This window comes from Eleutherodactylus coqui, chromosome 9 (assembly GCF_035609145.1).
Source record: "Eleutherodactylus coqui strain aEleCoq1 chromosome 9, aEleCoq1.hap1, whole genome shotgun sequence".
Taxonomy (NCBI): domain Eukaryota; kingdom Metazoa; phylum Chordata; class Amphibia; order Anura; family Eleutherodactylidae; genus Eleutherodactylus; species Eleutherodactylus coqui.
The window spans coordinates 100,674,765-100,699,305 of record NC_089845.1 but is presented as its reverse complement, the minus strand read 5'-3'; the positions used below and the strand labels follow the sequence as shown (position 1 = coordinate 100,699,305).

General features: G+C 44.0%; 1 protein-coding gene across 1 annotated transcript; it reads right to left on the bottom strand.

Annotated features, from left to right (window-relative positions):
• Positions 1-480: 480 nt before the first annotated feature.
• LOC136578271 (kinesin-like protein KIFC3) lies at positions 481-24,295 on the bottom strand. The gene is made up of 19 exons (XM_066578183.1): positions 24,146-24,295; positions 19,361-19,430; positions 17,854-18,008; positions 17,483-17,735; positions 16,371-16,555; positions 15,813-15,878; positions 14,266-14,403; positions 13,257-13,454; positions 12,516-12,689; positions 10,957-11,104; positions 10,401-10,531; positions 9,766-9,877; positions 9,449-9,630; positions 8,644-8,748; positions 7,857-7,987; positions 7,523-7,646; positions 7,221-7,350; positions 2,690-2,919; positions 481-2,336 (listed from the first exon to the last, which is right to left on the bottom strand). The coding sequence occupies exons 1-19, from the start codon at positions 24,248-24,250 to the stop codon at positions 2,214-2,216; spliced, it is 2,760 nt and encodes a 919-aa protein (XP_066434280.1). The 5' UTR covers positions 24,251-24,295; the 3' UTR covers positions 481-2,213.
• Positions 24,296-24,541: the final 246 nt, after the last annotated feature.

Here is a 24,541-nt window from a genome sequence, read left to right as displayed (position 1 = left end):
TTTGCTAATGTTCTGAATTTGGCCATACACATTGGATTAAAGTTGATGAAAATGGACAATTTCTACTGAAACGATTATTTGTCAAGTGAAATTTAGCAATAAATGAATATTTTAGCCAGACAGACACATTTCAAATTTTTGTCCAGGGTTAAGAAGAAAGATGTTTCGCCCATGAACGATTTATACTGGAAAAAAGATTTCTGGAGAGATGGGTCGCCTGGTGTCATTGAATATGTAAGGACTAAAATATGTATGGATATGTCTGTGAAATGATGGTTCACCAGACAACCATCTATTCAGCGGTCAGCCATCACCCTGCTTCTATCAAATGTATACGGCCGCCTTAAGAGTTACTGTCATTTTAATTAGTTTTCCATAAATCAATAACTTTTTATAATATATCTTATTACAGAAAAATACATCCTCCCCTAATCCGACTAATATCGACCCCCCCCCCTCACACACACACACACACAATGATCTCTTAATTCACTGCTTAAAAAACGTCTTCAGTGCAGATGAATTAGCAGCACTCTGTGAGCCAAGGTTAGCTCTGCAGGCCGTAGAGGTCTATGGAAAGGAGAAGGGAGGAGGAACTGTTGGAGGGAGACATGCTGCTGCTTCTAGTGTTTTACTGTCTCTCCCCAGAGCTGGATTTACATCTACACTGCTCAGTGCTGCTGTATAATATCCTCTGTGCTACTGAGGTATTACTGTGTATGAGAGATGTAGAGAAGAGGAAATCCAGCTTCCTATGTGTGTGCTATGTATGGGAGAGATATAGAGAGTAGAGAAGGATCTCCTCTGTGTGCGCTGTAGATGTGACAGACAAAGACAGGTGTGCAGGATCTCCTTTTCTTTGTATGTGCAGCGTATGAAAGAGATAGAGATGGGGTAGCAGGATCTCCTCTTCTCTGTGTGTTTTGTGTATGGGAAAGAGATAGATAGGGGAACAGGATCTCCTCTTCTCTGTACATGCTGTGTATGCAGTGTATGGGAGAGCAGAAGCTTCTCTGTGTGTGCTGTATATGGGCTAGAAATAGGGCAGCAACATCTCTGTGTACACTATGTATGGGAGAGATAGAGATAGTAAGCTAGGATCTCCTCTTCTCTGTGTGCTGTGCCCAGAAGATATAGGGGAGCAGGATCCCTTCTTCTCCATGTGTGCAGTGTATGGCAGAGACAGACAAAGGGAACCCTATGTAAAAGGGCCTTAAGTCTAACCTTCTCCATAGTCTGAACCTCTCACTTCCTTTTCCAAGACTTCTCTCGAGCTGCAACAGTGCTCTGGAATGCGCTAACCCAGATAATCCAGTAAATCCCCAATACCTACAGATTTGAGCACGCCATAAAAACAAATCTCTTTAGGGAGGACCAACAAATCCTCTAATCTAACTTTTCTCCATTTCCCTATCTTCCACATTCTCCTTCAGAACCCGATCGCCAACATCCAGCAGTATCCACCCCACAAACCCTAATATATACACTTCATACCTGTACATATACAGATAGCGGATGCTGACCAGGTCATACAGTTTTCTGTATACTACCGTATTTATATAAAGCACATATTAAACAAGCACTGCTACCTTTTGTGTCACCCCATTTCTTCGTAGATTGTAAGCTCTTATGAGCAACCCCCTCATCTCTATTATCAGTGTAATACTGTATGTAATAACTTTGTCTGTTCGTGTTTCCTCTGATTTGTAAAGTGTTATGAAATATGTTAGCGCTATATCAAAGAGAATCAGAGGGGTCAGGGGCAGCAGGGATTTTCCAATGGAATAGACATGAAGGCTGAGGTTGTGATGAGGAAACAATCTTCCCAACATTGACTTCTCGCCCTCTTTGGGCACCTTCTGACCTATTCTTCTTTCCCAGTTGTAGCTTGTGTGCCTTGCGTCAGTCACTCAGTTCGATCTCCATCCAACTTATGCTTTGTCCATTCATATTGTTGGTCGGAGGATGGGATTTTGCGTTAGTAAATGACCTATGTACAATAGCAGCCTCCCAAAATGATGGGTCATGTCTTCATCTTTTGCACTGGGAAATGCCCCTCAGCTATGCCAATGTTGTTATTGATCTTCTTCAGCAATGCACATGAAGGGTTAATGTCAAGTCTATGGATTTTACCATTATGGATACCAGGATAGGTGAGATGTGCCCCTCTTACGTATCAGCCATCCAGCAGGGGTTGTGATTCTAGACCACGCTCATATCTCTGATCTGCCGACATCAATCTTCCGGGCGGCCGGGCCCAGCTCCACCTTACAGACCCGCTGAGCAAAGTTCAGGGAGCAGACGGTCTCACCGATGTTACTCTCCAAGGGTGACACCTGCATCAGGAGTAAACATGTGAGCTGTATACTACTCTCCGTGTACCCTGCTTCACTGTGTATACTACTCTCCGTGCACCCTGCTCAACTGCACATATCATTCTTTGTGTACCCAACTCTGACACTTATGCTATGCCGTGATAACCTTCACCTCTATATAATGACGTCTCCCAGCATGCATATCTATATACTGATGTCTCTAGGCATGCATTATTATATAAAGACATCTCCCAGCATGCATCATTCTTCACAGTGCTATCTCCTAGCATGCACCTCTATATACTAATGTCTCTTGGCATGCATTATTATATAATGACATCTCCCAGCATGCACTGTTCATTAACTGGCAGCACCTGCACCATCATGACAGTCTTGTTGCCCTTGCCCAGCGAGTCCTGGAGAAGGTAGGTGAGCTTGGAGTTCCTGAAGGGGACATGACCTTGTTTGGCTCTTAGGGCCTGAATGACTTCACCCAGAGCCAACAGAGACTTGTTTATATTCTGCGCTTCCTTGAGACGTTCGCCCTCCGCCCCGGATTTCCATACCCGCTCTGAACCTGCCAGATCCACCAGGTTCAGCTTTCCTAAGGGAAGAAGAAGTCATATGACAGCAGTCTCCATGAGAGATGTGGTCACAGAGCGTATACACCCATGTGATGTTAGCCTTAGACCCACAATCTAAATTATGATGAGCATGATTCATGATACAATTATGTAAGAAAAAAACAAATTTCTGTCTACAAATCACAGGAAGATGCAATAAGGGAGTAATAATCATCATGAGTATAGTGTACAGTACCTGTAGTAATGGTGGTATAACAAGTAGTACCTGTAGTAATACTATGATGAAGACTATCTGTATTATAATGAGGAGTACCTGTAGCACTGTTAAGTATCTCTATTAATAACATAAGGAGTACCGGCAGTGATAATATTATGAGGAGTACACTGATTGACAAAAAAATAGAAATGTCGGATTGCTGCAAAACTCTGCTTGCAGTTATGTCTCCGGCAGATGCATAAATGATTACAGTTGTGGACTGATTAGACACTGGGTTTTGTCACTAGAGGGCGTAAAAGTTCTAACATCCCCTCTTGCCTTATAAAAAGGCCCTCAGCGCCTACTTTTGTGTAGTGTACTTCTTGAGAAATCCTTGACCAGACGCTACTACGCACTCTACTATGCACTCAAAGATACATTAAAGGGGTTGTCCCACGAAAGCAAGTGGGGTTCAGCACTTCTGTATGGCCATATTAATGCACTTTGTAATGTACATCGTGCATTAATTATGAGCCATACAGAAGTTATTCACTTACCTGTTCCGTTGCTAGCGTCCTCGTCTCCATGGTGCCGTCTAATTTCAGCGTCTAATCGCCCGATTAGACGCGCTTGCGCAGTCCGGTCTTCTCCCTTCTGAATAGGGCCGCTCGTGCCGGAGAGCTGCTCCTCGTAGCTCTGCCCCGTCACGTGTGCCGATTCCAGCCAATCAGGAGGCTGGAATCGGCAATGGAACGCACAGAGCCCACGGTGCACCATGGGAGAAGACCTGCGGTCCACCGTGGGTGAAGATCCCGGCGGCCATCTTCGCAAGGTAAGTAAGAAGTCACCGGAGCACGGGGATTCGGGTAAGTACTATCCGTTTTTTTTTTAAACCCCTGCATCGGGTTTGTCTCGCGCCGAACGGGGGGGCTATTGAAAAAAAAAAAAAACCTTTCGGCGCGGGACAACCCCTTTAAGTTAACAGACTTTGAGAGGGGGTGCATCATTGGAATGAGACAACCAGGATGGTGGTTTAGACAATTTGCCCCATCTAGGCCGTTCTGACCAAGCTGTTAGGAGGAGTTGGGAGCATTGGTTATATGAGGACACACACACTCCGGGAATAGGCTCTGGACAATCCAGACAAACCACCAGTAGAGAGGATCATTGGATCTGACAACAAGCAGATCCAACACTTTCGTTGCCCACCATCCAGACACAGGTGGCTCCTTCATTACAGACCAACATGGTACTAAAGCCTCCTCTGAATTGTCCAGTTGTCCCCGATAAATTATCCTTTCGCTCGAATATTGTAATCACTTACATATGTCATCATTATATTTGATTCCAACAACTCCATCTTGGTGCATAATTTTTTTGTCAATGACTGTATTTGTTGTAAAGATGAGTAAACTGAGACAAGCCGATTCTCGCTTGAAGAAGCAAACGAGCGAGTGAAGTCACTGCTAACTGGTTTGCACTTGTGCAGGCAAATGCATTGTTAGCTCATTCAAGCGAGTGCGTTCAGTCCCTGTACGAGGGGCTGCTGATAAGTCTTTGGCTTTGTGTTCTTTTTTTGTTCCTATGGTAACGAATGTTACATCACATGAAAGCCTTATGTGTCGAATATAGGTTTTCAAAATTTTACGTTTGTAGCTTATGGCAACAGTGATCTAGGCACGCGGGAAAATAAAATGGTGGAGTCTAAGGCGATATCCACAGCAAATGAGAGCAGAGGAGTGATAAAATTCTTGTTTCTGCAAAGAAAGTCCGCAAAGGATATTCATGGTGATATGTCGCAGACATTGGGGGATCAATGCTCTTCATATTCTACAATTAAGAACTGGGTTGCCAAATTTAAAGTGGGCCACTTCAGAACCAATGATGAGGAACGTCCTGGACAACCGAGAGAGGTTGTTGTTCCGGAGATCGTCGATGCTGTGCACAACCTCATACTGGAGAATCGGTGAATTTCAGCTAAAGGAATAGCAGACATCATGGGGATTTCTGGTGAACGTGTTTGTGTCATGATCCATGAACATTTGAACATGAAAAGTGGGTCCCCAAATGTTTGACAACAGATCAGAAAAGCATGCGAGTGAAAACTTCCCGGTCCATTTGTCAGCATTTCTAGACTGATAAGAACTTCCTGGATCAACTCGTCACTATGGATGAGACCTGGATTTATTTGTATGACCCTGAAACCAAGGAGCAGTCAAAGGAGTCTAGGCACAGTGGTTCTCCTCGCCCAAAGAAGTTCAGGGTGCAAAAATCAGCCACTAAGGTGATGGCGTCTGTGTTCAGGGATAAGGAGGGCGTGCTGCTAGTGGACTACCTTTAAAATGGTTCCACCATCAATGCAAGGTATAACATTGAACTTTTGGACCAATTGAAGGCAGCTCTGAAGGCCGAAAGACGCGGCAAGCTGTCCAAAGGAATCTTGTTCCTGCAAGACAACGCCCCCGCTCACACTGCACAAGCGACCACGGCAAAACTGGTGGAGCTAGGCTTCCAGCTGGTTGACCACCCATCTTATTCACCAGATCTAGCTACCTCTGACTATCATCTGTTTCCAAACCTGAAGACACACCTCAAGGGTACCAAATTTCACACCATTTCTGATGCCATGGCTGCTACGGATGATTGGTTTGAGGCACAACTGAAATCCTTTTTGCAAGGTTTACAGAAGTTGGAATACCAATGTAAGAAGTGTGCTGACATCAGTGGAGAGTATGTAGAATAAATGTAAAGCTTCATCTTCCTATCTGGTTTGTTTCTGGGTAAAGCCAAAGACTTATCAGCAGCGTTTGTATAAGCCAATGCAGGGACTGAATGATTACTGTTCAAACCAAACGATAAGCGAACAAGCTAACTAACGGTTTTATGCCTCTGAAAAACTGAACGCCGAACAAAAAGCGAACGATTCTTGCTTGTTGTTCAATCGTTGGCTCGCAGTTTGACTGTTTAGAACAACTATCGTTCACCTTCGACCGTTTGAACGATTTTTTGAACAACAATCATTCTGTCTAAACACAGCATAAGTCTTCACTACAAAATAAGATATTTGATTGCTTCACAGTCCATAAACAAAGTCACTGAGAAAAAGTGTGAAACTAAGGCCAATCTCACACACATGTTCAGAAAACGCCACGCTAAACCGTGGCATTGTGCTGCAATTTTGCACGGGATTTTCAAACACATGTTACAGCATTTACCAGCATTTTTTAATGCACCTCATCTAAAATGCATAAAAATATAGCAGATAGTGCTCAAAAATCAGAAATTCAGAACGCCGCGGTAATGAGCGTCTGTTGTGAGAGTGGCCATAAACGTAACCTTTATTGTTTATAAACTGATAAAATGCTATAATGCTTGAATGAAGTAAATGCTCTCCTCTAAAAGGAGCTATACAAAAAGGAATATAGACCTATCTGCCACTCATCTAAGTGGTAATTGTAATAGATCTCAGAAAAGCACCACAGTAACATGTGCCAAGTCTAACAGGACCATAGCCATCCATTTAACGACCCTAAAGAAATTGAGATAAATAAACCATGAGCACAAAATGAGTACTTAGTAATTAGTACTATAATGAGGAGTAATTGTCATAAAGGTGAGTTACCTGTATTAGTTCTATAATGAGGAGTACTTGTGGTAATGGTGAGTACCTGGAGTAGTGCTATAATGAGAAGTACTTTTTGTAATGCTGAGTACCTGTATTAGTGCTACAATCAGAAGCACTATTCGTAACAGTGAGTACCTGTAGTAGTGCTACAATGAGGAATTCTTGTCGTAATAGTGAGTACCTGTAGTACTGCTACAATCAGGAGTACTTGTCGTAATGGTAAGTAGCGGTAGTAGTGTTATAATGAGGATTTCTTCTAGTAATGGTGAGTACCTGTAGTAGTGCTATAATGTGGAGTGTTTGTAGTAATGGTGAGTACCTGTAATAGTGCTATAATCAGGAGTACTTGTCGTAATGGTAAGTACCTGTAGTAGTGCTATAATGAGTTCTTGTAGTAATGGCGAGTACCTGTAGTAGTGCTATAATATGGAGTATTTGTAGTAATGGTAAGTACCTGTAGTAGTGCTACAATGAGGAGTACTTATCATAATAGTGAGTACCTGTAGTAGCAGTTCCTGAGCTTAACTCTTGTCCAGTTATGGTGATGGTGAGTAATGCGTGGGATCGTGAGCTCCTCTCATTCATATTAGTGCAGAACGTTGCTCTGTTCCTTTTTCCCAGTGACAGGAGCTGTGAGAACAATTAGAGCATTAGAGTGTCAGCTCCCTGACCCAGAGAATGATCAGCCTAGGTCTGGAGGATAACACAATGATGTTATTAGAGGCTTCTGTAAGGTGGTGTAGATCCTGACATAGAGGCTCCTCAGGGGCCACAGCACAATGCGGCTCTAGACTATTGTTACCTTTTTGATGTGACGGAAACTCTTGACTTCCTTATTGGTCAGTCCAGGCACATGGAGCTGACCGCTGCCATCTGGGTTTAATTTGATGTCCAGCTTCTCCTGGGGGTCCTTGGAGAGGAGATCTCTGTGAACAGAAGGATGATAGAGGGGGTATACTACAAATAAAGGGCAGTAGTGTCAGCTGGTAATCTGTAGCTTCCAAAACCTCGTAGCCACTTACAGAAATGACTGGGGTTTCAGGGTGTAGAGGTTGTGAGAAATAGAGATGGATGACTGGGACTGGAGTCTGGGGCAGAGACCACTGTGGTAGGTTGTAGAGCATCAACCGACTTACCTGATGACCTCATTGTAGATCTCCACCATACTGAGGCTGACACTGTAAGTCCATAGGCCTTTCCTGGCCTCCATCTCCTGGTAGAGCACCTGCAGCGCCTGATGGTTAATACCTGGGTTTTCAGTTGTACCCTGATGAGACAAGAGGGCAGGTAAACACAGGATAACAGCACTAATCATGGGGAGCGTCCATATTACCCTCACACCGGAAAGTAATCACCTGACAGAAGACCCCAGAGGATGAATCCATGGTCTAGCAGGACCTGATCTTCCGACCTTCAGCCCTTGTGTGTACAAGTTCTTATCATTCCTGAAGACCTCATACACCAGAAGATAAAATGACTAGAGGTCATTTTGTGGAGTGGAGTCCACACCACAGCCCACAGGGGCTGCCTCCCTCCTAAACCTATAGAACAATCCCACTAACTTCAACAAGAGAGAGAACCCCAACCAGTTCCTCACTCTTCTCATGGCTGGACCAACACAGGCTGAGATGTCTATGAAGCCCGTCCAAATTAAATTCTGTGTGCTGATGAATTCTCTTCTTCCTAAGACAGTTTATCACCAGAAGCCACTCTTCTTTATCACCAGAAGCCACTCTTCCTTCTGTATCCATAGTCAGCAATCCTAGAGACTATGGAGAGCTGTCTGGCCACCCAGACACCCATCCAACCTACAAGCATACACAGACACTACCCTACATCTCTAGTCTTGCCTCTGTGTTTACCAGTACTGCTTCCATGAGGCACACATCATTCCCCCAACCTGAGTTTACAGTAATTAGTTACCTCCATGGTATAAGTCTTGCCAGAACCAGTTTGTCCATAAGCAAAAATGCAGACGTTGAATCCATTGATGCAGGACATGACCACTGGCTCTATCTCCTGGAAGACCTGGAGAGAGGGAGAAACATGTTACTCCACCGCTGATGCCCATGCAGAGTGATACCAGTCAATCTGAGCTGTCTACAACCATCAGACAATCTGAACTGTCTACAACCACCAGACAATCTGAGCTGTATACAAACGGCAAATAACTGGGCACTCTACAACTGTCAATCTAAACCTTTTACAACCACCAGGCAGACAATCCTAGCGCTCTACAATTGCCAAATAATGTGATTTTTTTTTCAACCACAAGGCAATCTGACCCAGACTCGAACTGACCCACAAGGCAAAAAGTGACTATACAGGTGGCTTCTAAGCCAGGAGTGGGTCCCCCACCTCCCACCAAACTGTGAACGCTGCTGTACACCCACTGCAATATATACTGAAAGTTCAGCATTTTACACAGGTAATATCTGCATGTAACTGTTCAGTAGACCCCAGACAAAAATTATACTGGTGGACCATAGGCACCCCATTCAGATACTGATGTGAGCTGTCTACAACCACCACACAATTTAAGCTGTCTACAACCTCCAATCTGAGCTGCCTACAACCACCAATCTGAACTCCATACAACCAGCAAACACTCTGAGCTGCCTACAACCGCCAGACAGTCTGAGTTTTCTACAACCACCAGAGCTTTCTATATCTGCTGTCCACATTCTGTATCCTCTTCAGTAGACATACAACTCTTTGCAGATCTGACCTCCTCCTGTGTGGTTTGAGGTAAGAAGACTTTATCCAGTTCAAAGTTCCTGTCCTTCCCTTTGTACAATACAGACAGTTTGGTGTCATCGTTGACATCGGTGATGATGGCGGAGGCTCCAGAACCTTCCTCCTCTCCGGTGTCCACATGTAGCCTCACTCTGCACAGCACACGGATGTTTCCTAATCAAGAAAGGAAAGATTCAATCATCTCTATACCGAGAGCGGTCGTTATGGACATAGCAGTCCCTACAGCTGAGGCATAGCGAAAGGACACACGAGTCCCCACTGCAGGTACACGGAGCACATAGGACTCACCCTTCAGCTCCACCAGCTGGTTGTGGTATCTCTTGCGCAGTTGCATTTCTCTCTGGTATTTTTGCAGAAGATCCTTGTTGGCTTCAGACACGTCAGTTACAGCATCACAGATCTGCAGGACACGGACAAGAGACAGTCCCTAGTCAGACGGATGCCCTCCAGCCTGCCTTTTTCAGCCCACTCTATACCTGTCTCTTTCGCTCAGCCCTCTTATTACCTGTTTCTTTCTCTTTGTTCTCTCCTTACCTATCTCTCTCAACCCCCTCCTTACCAGTTTCTCTCTCAGCCCTCTCCTTACCTGTCTCTATCTCTCTGTCTTCTCCTTAGCTGTCTCTTTCTTTCAGCCATCTCCTTACCCATCTCTTCCTGTCATTCTCTCCTTATGTCTCTTTCTCTCTCAGCCCCCTCATTATAACCTTACCTGTTTCTCAGTATCTTGTTTACCTATCTCTCTCAGCCCTCTCATTTTCTCCCTACCTGTCTCTCTCAATCCTCTCCTTATATCCTTACCTGTCCTCTCAGTCCCTTGTTTACCCATCTCTCTCATCCTCTCATTTTCTTCTTACCTGTCTCTTAGTACCCTCCTTACCTGTTTCTCAACCCTTTCCTTACTCGACTCTCAGCTATCTCCTTACCTGTCTGCGGGCTTCTTTGATGGACGCCTCATAGAACTGGGCAAAGTTCTTCACTTGGCTCCTCAGGCTGTTGTAGTTGGTCTTCATGTTCTTGAGGACAGGCTGGAGTGATGCCAATCGGCTCTGCATTCCTGTATGTTGCACGATATGGACACATGTCAGCAGTCAGACTGCAGAACTAATCAACCCCTCGAATATACACAGTATGGCCAAACGTTTGTGGATCTCTGAGCATCACCCCTCTATGAGTTTGGTGGACAACCTATTCTAAATCCATGAACTAATGGGAGTTCACTGAATCAGAGAGCCCAGGATGAACAGAGCCCCCTTCCACATAGTGAAGAGTAGGGAATTGTGGGAGGACGCAGTCACTATAGATGGTGAGATATACTGTATATTACATCAGTGACATTGCTGTGTCGGTGAAGGAGACTGTTTCGGGTCAGTGTAGTGCTCAAGGTGAGTGAGGTGCTAAAGTGGAGCATGCTGGACCGTGACTGTCTGCCAATAACGGAATAATATATTCAGGGATTAATGCCCCAGCCCTGGGACTCACCTAAGAGCTGCTGCCTGAGCTGATCCATGTGCTGCTCCGAGCATTCAGAGGCTTCTTTTATGGCCTCGTCCTTCTGAGCCTCCAGCTGATGGATTTCCTGCATCAGTTCATCCTTCAGTTTCCCAATCTGAGACTCGTATGACGTAATCTGGAAACAAAGCAGGAAGATGGTGGCGGTACATTACTGGTCGGCCAACAATTTATAGCAAAAATGACACATGCCCAGAAGAGCCACATTCCTCAAAAAGGAAGAACAGGCACTCATCTGTTCCCCGAAAGTATGTACCTCCCAGAAACAAGGACCTCGACATCTCACCCGCATAAGATAGGAACATGCAGGAATCAGAGATTAAAGGGAAAGCCAGATAATGACATATTATTTACATCAAATATTTATGTTTAATGCAATTTGGATGATTTTTTTTTGGTAATTGTTTTTTAATGTCACAATCTATATTAAGAGAAATCGTAAAATCCTGCAGTTCTCACACTGACCACTAAACCTAATGATAATCTGACACTTCCTGTTCTATAAAGAAAATTTCTCAGTCATCATCTCATCATTTGAAGAAGGTGGAGTTAGCAGTCATCTCGTTATCATTAGAGGTTGGGGGTCAGTTCTAATTTGTTATTATAAGAGGCTACAATGACAGATTACACATATATTATAAAACTGGAGAATAATAGGTGATGGTCACAACTCACCTCCTCCTTCCTCACAGCGTAATGACTTCTGCACAAGTGAGAGAGCATGCCCATAGAAGTCAATAGGTGACAGTAACAGCTCACCTCCTCCTGCACAGTGACCTCTGTACATATCACAGAGTATGCTCACTACACTCTCCCTTAGAAGTCAATAGGTGATGGATACAGGTCACCTCTTACTCCCTATACTGTGACCTCTGTACATCATAGAGCATGCCCACAACGCTCTCCCATAGAAGTCAACAAGTAATTTCCAGACAATAGTTTCCAAAATTCATGTGACTGCTGTAAAGTAAGTTTCTAAACTGCTGTTAAAAGGGCAAAGCAACAGCTCAGAGAAGATGGCAATCCAATTTAATAATCTACAGGTAATGGCATAAAATATAATAACAAAATAAAGACAAACATAACAAAAAGAATAAGAATACATTTCAGGATCTGGTGCTAATTAGGTAAAAAATGAACAAAATGCCAGAATTGCAGTTTATTGGTCATCTGTGTATCTAAAAGATTTTGACAAAAAATGATTTTTAAAAATTGTATGTATCCCAAGATTGGAAAAATAAAAAACTACTGGTCATCCTGCAAAAAAAACAAACCACACACAGCGCCATTAACAGAAAAATAAAAAAGTTATGGGGACAGCTCAGTGTTACTTGGGGTGCACGACAGGATTAGTTGGGGTGCAGGTAAAGTATGATGCAGGTGAGGAATAGCACTAGCAGACTTTTTTTGGATGCAGAAAATAGGGTGTGCAAGTGTGAGGCACAAGGGACTTTAGATTTGCATGTTATGAGTGAAATCTGGGAGCACTTTACACGGACTCTGGATGTTGGGATCTCGTGGTCTTGTACCTTGATCTGTAGGGTGGAAGTCAGATCATCGGATCTTTGGAGCTGCTCCTCCAGCCGCTGACACTTCTCACTATGGCTGGACACTTGATCTAGTAGAGTTTGGTTTCTTTCCTCTGCCTTCTCTAAGCTGTGCAGGAGTGACGGGGACTCCACCTCCACCGTTTGTGTGACGTACTGAGGTGAAAACAACAGACACTGTGTTATATACTGTCCTGTAGGTGGAGTTCAGTCTGCCCTCTGGACACCTGTCACCAGCATACAATGCACCCTCCAGGCACTGGTCGGTAGTACACACTCCACCCTCTGGACACCTGTCAGCAGTACGCACACCACCCTCTAGACTCCTGTCAGTAGGATACACTCCACCCTCCAGACACCTGTCAGCAGTACATACTCCACCCATTTGGTCTTCTGTCAGTAGTACACATTCCACTCTCCAGACACCTGTCAGCAGTACATACTCCAGTCTCTGGACACCTGTCACCAGTGCACACTTCACTCTCCCGACTCCTGTCAGCAGTACACACTACATCCTCTGGACTCCTGTCAGCAGTACACACTCTACCCTTTGGACACCTATCAGCAGTACACACTCCACCCTCTGGACACCTGTCAGCAGTACACACTCCACCCTCTGGACACCTGTCAGCAGTACACACTCCACCCTCTGGACACCTGTCAGCAGTACACACTCCACCCTCCTGATCTGATACAATTTCCTCTTGCAAAAGAGACAGTCACCTGTACATCCGGAGGTCTCTTTTTCTCATCTTGTAATGACAGCTTCAGACTTTCGACCTTTTCCTCCAGCTGACGCGTTTCCTCTTCTTTGCGCCATTGCATATTGTCCATGTGACTTTTAGCATATACCAGCTGCTCCACCTTCTCCTGCAGAGATGTCTCCAGGTGATGCACCTTAGTCCGCAGATCATCATTCTCCTGCAAAAGAATGCAACACCCTTAACATGAACTGAAAGTTCGTCATCTCACTGCCATTGACTGAAGTCACATGTTCACACCACAGACGATACAGTGGAGGAGAAGATACTCTGCATCAGCCAAAGACTATAATGTGAACACAGAGATGATTGTAGAACTAGCCCTGGTCCTAACATAGGAGCAGGAACTTTATTAGTAATTCCATTGCTAAAAACATATCAAATGCAAAGCAGGAAGAATCACTGGAAGATTTCATGGTTCAGACCAAACAGATGGGGAGGGGGGTTAGTAACAGCCATGCACCAGAATTGTGGCATAAAAAATTAGCAAATTTTGCGCAAGCTGCACTTGGCAAAATTTTTTTCATTTTTTCCGCCGCCCTCAGCAAGTTTCTAAAAAGTGGGTGCGGCTTAGTGGAAATGAGATATGTGACATGTTTTTAGCAACCTAATAAAGTTTTTGCTTTTATACCAAGACAAGCGCCTGATTTCACAGTATACACCCAACTCCATAGATAAAACTGCATGTCTCCTTATAGATCCTCAATATCTCATATATCTGCCCATATACATCCTCTATATGTCTCTAGATACATCTCTAAATATATTATCTAGAGGTCTTCCTATACATACTTTATGTCTCCATATCATCCTCTTTAAGTCTCCCTATACTTTTCCCATTTACATCCTCCATATTTGTCCATATACATCCTCCATAAGTCTCCCCATATACATCCCCCTATTCATCCCTCGTATGTCCCCATATATATGTCCATACACATATATTACGTATCTCCCTATGCACCCTGTACCTTGACAAGCTGTGCAGAGGGCTGGGTATTGACGGCAGCGAGTTTCTCCAGTAGCCCATGGGTCATGCTCAGACTCTGCTTTAAACTCTCATTCTCCACAGACAAGTTCTGAATCTGCTTCTCTGAGTCAGTGACACCCTGTAAATAATAATGAAATAATGGCGGAGCAGTGATGTCAGCAGGGTATATTCTATATTATAGGACAGTGATGGCGAACCTTTTAGAGACCGAGTGAACAAACTGCAACCCAAAACCCATTTATTTATTGTTAAGCGCCAACACGTCAGGGGCAGGGCTTATAACAACGTATGATTTTACCTCCGTCATTACAAAAAGGACAGGGCTGTTTCAAAATAGACAGGGTACAGATTTTGACTACTTCTTGGATGCCAAAATGCTGCGGAATTTGCCACGGAAATTTCTGCTGAGGACATTCTGCAGCATTTCCACCATGTATAAACATACCCCAGTAGTAATAGTGACCCCCACAGTGGCCTCAGCAGTAATAGAAACCCCCACAGTGGCTTCAGCAGTAATAGTAACCCCCACATTAGCCCTAGTAGTAATAGTGTGCCCCACAGTGGCCCCAGTAGTAATAGTGACCCCCCACAGTGGCCACAGTAGTAATAGTTACCCCCACAGTGGCTTCAGTAGTAATAGTGTCCCCCAAATTGGCCTCAGTAGTAATAGTGACCCCCTCAGCAGTAATAGTGGCCTCCAAAGTAGCCCCAGTAGTAATATTGACCTCCACAGTGGTTCAGTAGTAATAGTGTTCCGCACAGTGGCCCCAGTAGTAATAGTGTCCCCCACAGTGGCCCCAGTAGTAATAATGACCCCCCTCAGCGGCCCTATTAGTAATAGTGACCCCCCCACAGCGGCCCCAGTAGTAATAGTGACCTCCCCAGAGTGGCCCCAGTATCTCCTATTTCAGCCCCAGTAGTAATAGCGCCCCTATGAGACCCATATACTTACCCCCTCCTCTTCATCGAAATGCCTCTGCTCGGCGCTGCTAGCGGCACTGATCCCATGTGCATACTTTGACGTCATTGTGTGTCCGGATGCCTCCTCCCCTCTGCTCTTGCGGAACCAAGGAGGAGGCGTCAGGGGAGGAGGATCCCGGGTGCACACTCCGCTATCAGCGCCGCTGAGTGAATATTGGCCGGGGTGCCATAGCTTCCCGGCCGGTATTCAGTTCCATGGTGAGCAGCCGCCGGCGCGCTTGCCAGCAAAGAGGGCTCTGCATACCATAGGTTCGCCACCACTGTTATAGGATAATGCAATGATATTCATCAATAGTATAAGGGCTGGGAGTCTCATAATAACCTTATACAGTTCAGTCAGATGTGCTGTATATCAATAGTGGCATAGCATGCACTGGCGATGTACATGGTAAATTAGGGGAACCACACAAGGCCAGTTATATGCATGTCATGGCTGCTGGACAAGTGCATAAATAATCTGCACCTAAAAATGGGATGTGACGTACATCTGTGGCTTCTTACAACTTCTATTAGCCACACCCCTTTCCTTAATTCTAGATGACTCACCATTTCTGCCCTCAACAGGGCCAGCTCCTCCTCCCTCTCCTGAATCTTTCCCTTCAATTCTTCAATCTACAAGAGAAAGAAAATCTGATTAAGCAAAGTAATAATATTATTAAGTAACATTGATTACAAAGGTTGCAGCGACCGCCCACTTATAAGTCTCCACCTACAAAACAGTTATTACCCAATCATAAATCTGAACCCACAGAGCAGAGCCTACCCAATCATAAGTCTCTACCCATAGCAGCGACGGCCCAATCACAAGTCTCCATTCACAGACCAGCAACCGCCTGATCACCCACACAGTGTTGACCATCTAATCATAACTTTTCTCCCACAGAGCAACGACTGCCCAACCACAAGTTTCCACCCACACATCAGCGATCGCTCAATCAGTAGTTTCCACCTAATCACAAATCTCCATGCACAGAGTAGAGACTATCCAATTACGGGCCTTCCCACCAACAAATGAGCAGCAACCACCCAATTACAAGCTCCCCACCCATAGAACTTCACCCCTGAGGTGTGTCCCATCTAGCCACACTAAACCCAGCATCCCACCTGTTGCTGCAGAGTGTTGGACACTTGCTGCTGCTCTTTTTCCTTCTGTTCGATGTCTTGCTTCAGCTCTCCAACCTCCTCCTGTAAATGAGCTCTTTCCAACTGCAAAACACTGATGGACTCCACCAGCTTGTGAACACCCACAGAGGGTAGCGGGGAGATGGGGTGTGCAATGCAGACAACACCTAGAGGGGGCAATTATTTTACATATCATTATCTACCAGCATTATGCCCTCCCTTATCCCCTGCTGCCCTGTTCTGCAGTGATTCTTGCTTTGCCCCATAGACCCCTTTCCTTACATGTACCTCCTATCCACTGTTGGAGCCTGCCTTTGCTCCTCTGACGTTTCTTGCTCTTCTAGTGTAATATATGCAGGTTATTATATAGGGACTTATAAGGCCAGATTCACAAGAGTGTATGTGTATTTTCGCAAGTGACTGCGTTTTTTACTGTACTTACTGAGCGTGCAAAAAAAACTGCAACCACAGTCCCATACACTGAAAGGCTAATTAGCCAGATTAGTTTCATATGACCTATTTCCATGCACAAATGCACAGATAAATAGAACATGCAGCGTATTTTTTCACGCAATGGAATTGGACACGCATAATATGTGCATGTGAACGAGCCCACTGAAATCATTGGGTTCTACTCACTGCGTATTACATGTGCAAATTTTGCACACGCAAATACGCCCATGTGAACCCAGCCTAATCCACACTTTGCGATCGATCCTCCTGTGAGGTCTTTAGGTTTAGGCCTCATGTCCACGGGGAAAATCAGATCCGCTGCGGATTTGTAACGCAGATTTGGGCTCTGGATGCAGTGCGGATGCACTGTAATTGTCTTTTATTTTTCATGCGGGAGATCAATTGAGCTATGTGCTCCCGCACGCGTGATCCGCACCTAAATGGAGCATGTCCATTTTTTTTCATGCTTCAGAAATTTTTAAATTCACTTTTATTGACCATCCGCGGGTATTTATCTACCCGCGGGTGGTCAATGCATTTCTATGGGGCGCGGATCCGCGTGCGGGAAAAACGCTCCGGATTTTAATTCTTAATTTGCCAGTGGACATGAGGCCTTAACTTCTTGTCCCTGGCAGTCTCACCCTTCTGCAGTCTCTCCAGGACACTCTGTTGCTCACAGATGACGGTCTCCAGGCTCTCGATGAGACTCATTTTGTCTTTCATGCGCTGCTTGTACGCCTCTCGTAAACTTCTCAGCTGCTTCTTCCGCCGCCGCTCCTCTCGCTGCAGCTGACAGCGGTACTCCTGAGCTTTCCCCTGCAGCCTCTGCATCTGGGAGTAATGCTCCAGGAAGTTGATGAGATGAGACATGACGGTGAGGAGCGGGGAGGCCGGCTGAGGAAGAGCAGAAACATCAATGTGAAGATATTTAAAGAAAGTGCTTCGAAGACATGATGGGAGATGTAGTACTGAAGTGTCTGGGAGTTGTGATCATGACACAATGAGCTTTCACCTTTTCTGGGCTGGTAGCTGACAGCTGATCGGACGCTGATTCCTGCTTAAAAGCCAAGAACTCAGAAAGAGGTGAGCTGATATCCCCCAGGAGCTGATCCTCGAGCCCTGCGGCTTCATCCTCTGACCCAGAGACCCCACTGCTGTCATCACTACCTGCAGGACAAGAATTCGAGAAGGACAGTTAAGGCTCACTCATACACACATCCTGTCATTGCATATTACGCGTATTTTTCACACACGTAATATGCAATACACAGCAAATACGCATGTAACATGCAAATTTGATATGTATCTTAAATCCCCATAGCCTGTATTAGTGTGTATTAGGGTTTAAACAGACAAACGTATGCACAAATATGCTCGCTGCTACGGAGCGTATTTGTGCATGAACAAGTTAAAAGCCTTCCTCTTTTTACAATTAAAACTCCACGCTATTGCACGAGCCAAAAAAAAAAGCAGAAAGATAGGGCAGGGCTTATCTTTTCTCACACATAGGAACTACACGCGAGAAATACACTTGTAAGAACGAAACCACTGAATTCTGCTTCATTATGTTTTGCAGGTGTTCTTTTCATGCGCGCAAAACCTTCCACAAACACGTTAATCAGTTTAAGCCATCATGCGCATAAAATGCAGCAAAATAGGACATGGAGTGTTTTTTTTTCACACGCATATTAGTGACCCAATGAAAATCAATGGGATTTTAGCATATTATACGCATGAAAGAGCTTAAACAAGCGGACGAGTTTGCAGAATTGCAATGGTTTTGTTCTTACAAACGTGTTTTTCGTGCACAATTCCTACATGCAAGAAAAGTCAGACCTTGCCCTATCTTTCTTACATGCATTTTTTACATGTGCGAGAAAAGATAGGCCCTGCCTTATCTGTCTGCTTTTTTTTTTTTTTTTGCTCGCACAATAGTGCAGGATTTGAACTGTAAAAAAAAAAAGAAGACCCGTGTTCACGAGCAAATACACTCCGTAGTGGCGAGCATATTTGTGCATACGGTCATTTGTTTAAGTCCTAATGCACGGGCCAAATACGCCTGTGTGCGCTAGCCCTTAGAGAAAACAGGCTTAATGGTCAGTAAACCCACCTACCAGGTCCTATAGTCACAGACTCACACAAGTTATGATGATTGGGAGTCAGATCTTCTGCCAACCAGATCCTGTAGTATGAGATTCACCCAAGCCAGATGACTGGGAGTCAGCTCACCCATCTACCTATAAGAGACTCACCTGAGTCAGATAACTGGAAGTGATCTCAACTGAATGCCTGGTCCGGTAGTAATATTTCCCAAAAAAGCCAGATGACCCAAAGTTCATTCATCTGAATGCCAGGGTCACAAAACTTGTAATAGTCCCACTTGCGCCAGATGAGAGGAATACTTCAACTCATTGTCCTCCAGAGATATAGAATTCAGATCCCACCATGACATATAACTCTGCCCCTTAGCCTGGCTTACAACATTAGGATGCACTCTGTATGTAGTTATTGTAACTTACTTTCCAGCTCGTCAAGCTCCGCCCACAACGCACTGTGCTTGGACTTGGAACTTTTATCTGTTTCTTCATCCTATGCAAAAGAGCAGAATAGATTGTTAGCCCACATGATCATTCCCCCATATGTGCACTGGAGCTTCTGTGTGCAGTGAGAAGCCAGGTGAATGTCCTCATGTGTAATGATTGCTTGCTTACCGGTATAATCAGTCAACTTGAACAAACATCATCAATAAAGGGGTTCAAAGAAGAATTACAAAACTAAATATGAAACATTAAGATTTCTTCTCAGGACTGCGATTATAGAAAATCAGGCAAAATTAGTCCGCAAAATACTGACTGACATACAGTATAGTGCAAGACAATACTGGCCCACATAAATAATACCACCATATAATGCCAAGACAATACTGCCCTAAAAGCCCATATAATACTGCTGGCTGATTACTTCAAAGAGAAAACTGACAACATCCGGCAAGAAATAACCGCCCATTCCTTGACTAACCCTAGTCTTTTCAGTACTACATCCAGCTCTTGCTCACTCTCTGTACTCAGACCAACGACAGAGGAAAAAGTCTCCAGATTGCTCCCCTCTTCTTGCCCCACCACCTGTGCTAGCGACCCTCTTCCCTCACACCTGGTCATCACCCACCTCATCACTATATTCAACCTCTCTTCGACCTCTGGCATTTTCCCCTCCTCATTCAAACACGCTATCATATCCACACTATTAAAGAAACCGACTCTTGACTCGTCCTATGCTGCCAACTACCGACCCATATCAAACCTTCCCTTCATCTCCAAACTATTAGAATGCCTGATCTACTCCTGCCTTATAAGCTATCAGAAAATTCTCTTCTTGATCCCTACAGTCCAGTTTCCGCCTTTCACACTGGTCAGAAACCGCCCTTACAAAAGTGTCAAATTACCTCCTAATGGCCAAATCGAGGGGCGACTACTCCGTACTGATCCTCCTCGACATCTCTGCAGCGTTTGGCACTGTTGACCACAACCTCCTCCTTAATATACTTCGCTCCACTGGACTAAAGGACACTAATGCTGCTCTCTCCTGGTTCTCCTCCTACCTATCTGACCACTTATTTAGTGTATCCTTTGCATGCTCTACCTCCTCTCCTCTTCCCCTTTCTGTTGTGGTCCCCCAGAGGTCGGTTCTCTCATCTTCTCCATCTACACAGCCTCTATTGGACAAACCATCAGAAGTTTTGGCTTTCAGTATCATCTCTATGCTGATGACACCCAGTTATACACCTCTTCCCGTGACATCACAGCAACATTCCTCCAGAATGCCACCGACTGTCTGTCCGCTGTCCTTTTGCAGTGGTCCAGAACACCTATTCCTGGCCCCTCCATAAATGTCATACATCATGTCCTTTGTGTGGATGCATTGTGCAAACTGTCTTGTCTCTTGTTATGTGTATTGCACAGCTGCAGTAGATAAAGGGTTTATGTCTGCATGAGACTGGGAAATGTCTGCAAATGTATCAATTTATGTCTTGTCACATGGTATGTTAGAGTCTATAAGTATGAGTGTTGGAAAGCAAGGTGGGGTCCAGAATATTCAACGGTTAAGAAAGGAGTGTAGAGCCAGCCACCTGGGGGTACCTTCAACCCTCATGTGGTGAAGAGGATGGAAGCAAAAAACATGGTGTTATAGCATGCTTTCGGACCTACTCAGGGTTGTTCCTCAGGCATAATGGAATAGATCAGAAGAGGCATACATTTATATATACATATATATGACAAGGCACAGACAGAGTGATAAATTTGCACTCAAAAAATCAGAACAGGATGAGAAAAGGAGTAAATACTTAACTAGTCCACTGATAAGAATGTGACAGTTTTATGGTCCCTAAATTGGTATCTCCTAAACCAAACCCCTCTGTACTCCGGCTGATAACATGCTACCTGTCCTTTTTACTGCACCCCCTGCTAGCATTAATCAACCGGCCCCTACACTCATACCAATCCCGCCACCATATGGCTCAATTTGACCATTGTCTATGTTTATAGCATCCCACTCTCTCCGCTTTGCCATACCATGTATATCTTTAGCCCCCTTTACCCTCTGTATCACCCCATTATCTGTAGTATGTAAGCTTGTTAGAGCAGGACCCTCTCCCCTACTGTTTCCATCAATTGACTATTAGATGTAACTGTGGTTTGGTTTCTGTTCCCTCCTGTTCTGTAAGCGCTGCGGAATATGTTGGTGCTATATAAATAAAGATTATTATTATTATATTGCGCCAAGACAATACTGCCATATGCCACCCATAGTATACTGCCATGCAGTGCCAGATAAATGCTGTTATATGCAGCCCACATAATATTGCTATATAGTGCCGAAACAATACTGCCATATGTGGGAAAGTGCCAAAAAGTTCCAACATCCAACAGTGTGTATATAAAAATTCCACTTTATTGAGAAATCAAGTTAAAATCACACGATCAACATCAAAGGACAGACAGCTACGTGTTTCAGAATAAATTCTTCTTCATGGTTAAATACCTTCAAACAACACCTGAGATAGGTCACATGATTAATATTGTCATATGCAGCCAATATTATAGTACTATATCATACCAAATGATACTAACATATACAGTCCACATAAATAATACCTCAATATCAAGCAAAGACAATACTGACATATACAGCAAACATTAATAATATCTTAATATAGTTCCAAGACAATTTAGCCAAATATAGCCCACATGAAAATTATACCACACACTGCCAAGACAATACTGCCATATACAGACCACATATATAATACCTCAATATAGTGCAAAGACCATTCCACCAATAATGCTAGGAAAATACTGCCATATATAGCTTGCATAACTAATATCTCAATATAGTGCCAAAATACCACCTTAACCCTCTCCAATCCACTGTCTGACGTCTAAAGACATTATGATTTAAGGCTGTACAGCTCAGATGTTGGAAGACGTCCGTCGAGGTTCTCTTACTGTATATTGCCAGCCTCTCTGCTGTCAGAGCCTATCCAATGTGTCATCTCATGCAGTACTGGCTTTAGCCAGCATATAGCGCCATTGTATAACAGCAAAAAGAGTAAGCCCCCTAGGAAAACCAGAATACAAATTAGATTGGAAAGGGTTAATACAGTGCCAAAATAATACCATCATATGGTGCCAAGACAATACTGCTATATGCAGATTACATAAATAATACCTCAATATAGTGCAAAGATAATGTTGCAATATACAGATCACTGTCTTTTGGTCCCACGGTTACCCAACCTGCATATATGGAGTCACAATCCTCTAACTTTCTATAGGTCTACCAATCCTATGTTTATAACTCCCACAGTCTTTGCATGACACCTTCTCTGACTACTTGGGTTAGTATATAATGGTAAGACACATCTATACACAGGTGGGAAAATCCACATGACAGCCCACATGCATCCTGGAAACTAGGGCAAACTACTCCTTCTAGGGTGTCCATTCATTTTAATAGAGGCATCTATCATGCAGAAAGCAGCTGGAACAATGTCTACTCCCTGTAACCAATAAATCAGGATCAATGGAATAAACCGGGGACAACGGGGACAGACAAGGTCATGTGACCCGGTGACACTGGCTTATCAAGTTAACAAGGAGTAATTGAGTGACACAATTCTCACTGCACATGATCAATAACAGCAAAGTCAGAACTGCCAGGAGAATGAACGTCCCCCGCTTGTGTCATCACACAATATTATTAGATCCCAGACTAATAAAGAATTTATCTCCATCAGTTTCTATGACAACGAGGAACAGAGAGAGACTACAAGACCCCATCATATGCTGGAGAGGATGGCGACACAGGGCTGTAGTCTATCAGAAATATCTACACACAATGTTTCGCATCCCTGACCCCAGGAGCTTACAATCTAATCTCCCTATCATACACAATGTATCACTGCTATCATCTCTGACCCCAGGAGTTCACAATCTAATCTCCCTATTACACACAATGTATCACTCCTATCATCCCTGACCCTAGAAGCTCACAATCTAACCTCCCTATTTCACATTAAATTAAACATAACCCCTTCCTGATAAATCTCACCATATACAGAAATAAAAGACATATATAGAAATACAAGGCAAATGTAAAGGAAGCATGTATACAGAAACATATGAGACATGTAAAGGAAGGCTGCACACAGAAATACAGTGTAAAGGTAGAATATACAGAAGTATATGGAAAATGTGTGTGCATATATATATATATATATATATATATATATATATATATATATGTGTGTGTGTATATATACACAGGTGGGAAAATCCTACATAGATATTTATCTATATATTATGTGTAGATAGATAGATGGATATGATATAGATATATATATAAAGGAATTATATAGTCAGAAGTATATGGAAAATGTAAAGAAAAGACTTAGAATTCTTTTTCCTGATGGATCTGAGTTTGCAGTGGTGTTTTTCCAAAAATCACTGTGTGTGAAACCAGTCTTGGGGCCCATTCACACAAGTATATATTCCATCCGTGATATACATGGATAGCACACGGATCCATTATAGCCTATTAGGCTATTCAGTCCATTGGTCTGTGTGAAAGAAATCGTAAGATGTCCTATTCTCATAAATCTTTATGGATGAGAATAACACATGCTACATGCGAGGTACAAGCAACTCGCATACGGCCATCTGAAAATAGTCATTGTTACAGCATAGCTTACACTTATTGCATGCTTACTCTGTGTACATAACTGTCAATGATACATCACACACTACCTGCTGGGGGTCTTGCCGTGTGCGGTCCTCCTCTCTCCCTGAAGCTGGAGCCTTCCTGAAGAAGGTATAGATGATGTAAACCAGGAGGGAGTAAAAGGCGAACATGATGGAGGAAGGAGCGAGACGTCAGAGATGAGGATGCAGCAGAACACGAAGCATCTGTCACAGAGACAACCAATTATACAAGCAACCGCAAAAATAGAAAGAAGACGCTGCTGAACAACCGAAGACACGGGCAAAGCACAGGAGAAGATGACAGATTCAGAGCTGCTCCTCCTACTGCAAACCCATCATCAAGAGTACATCCTCAATGTAACCCCCTCCTACTACTAACCGAGCATCTTCTATAAAACCCCCTCCTACTACTAACCCAGCATCCTCTATATAACCCTCTCC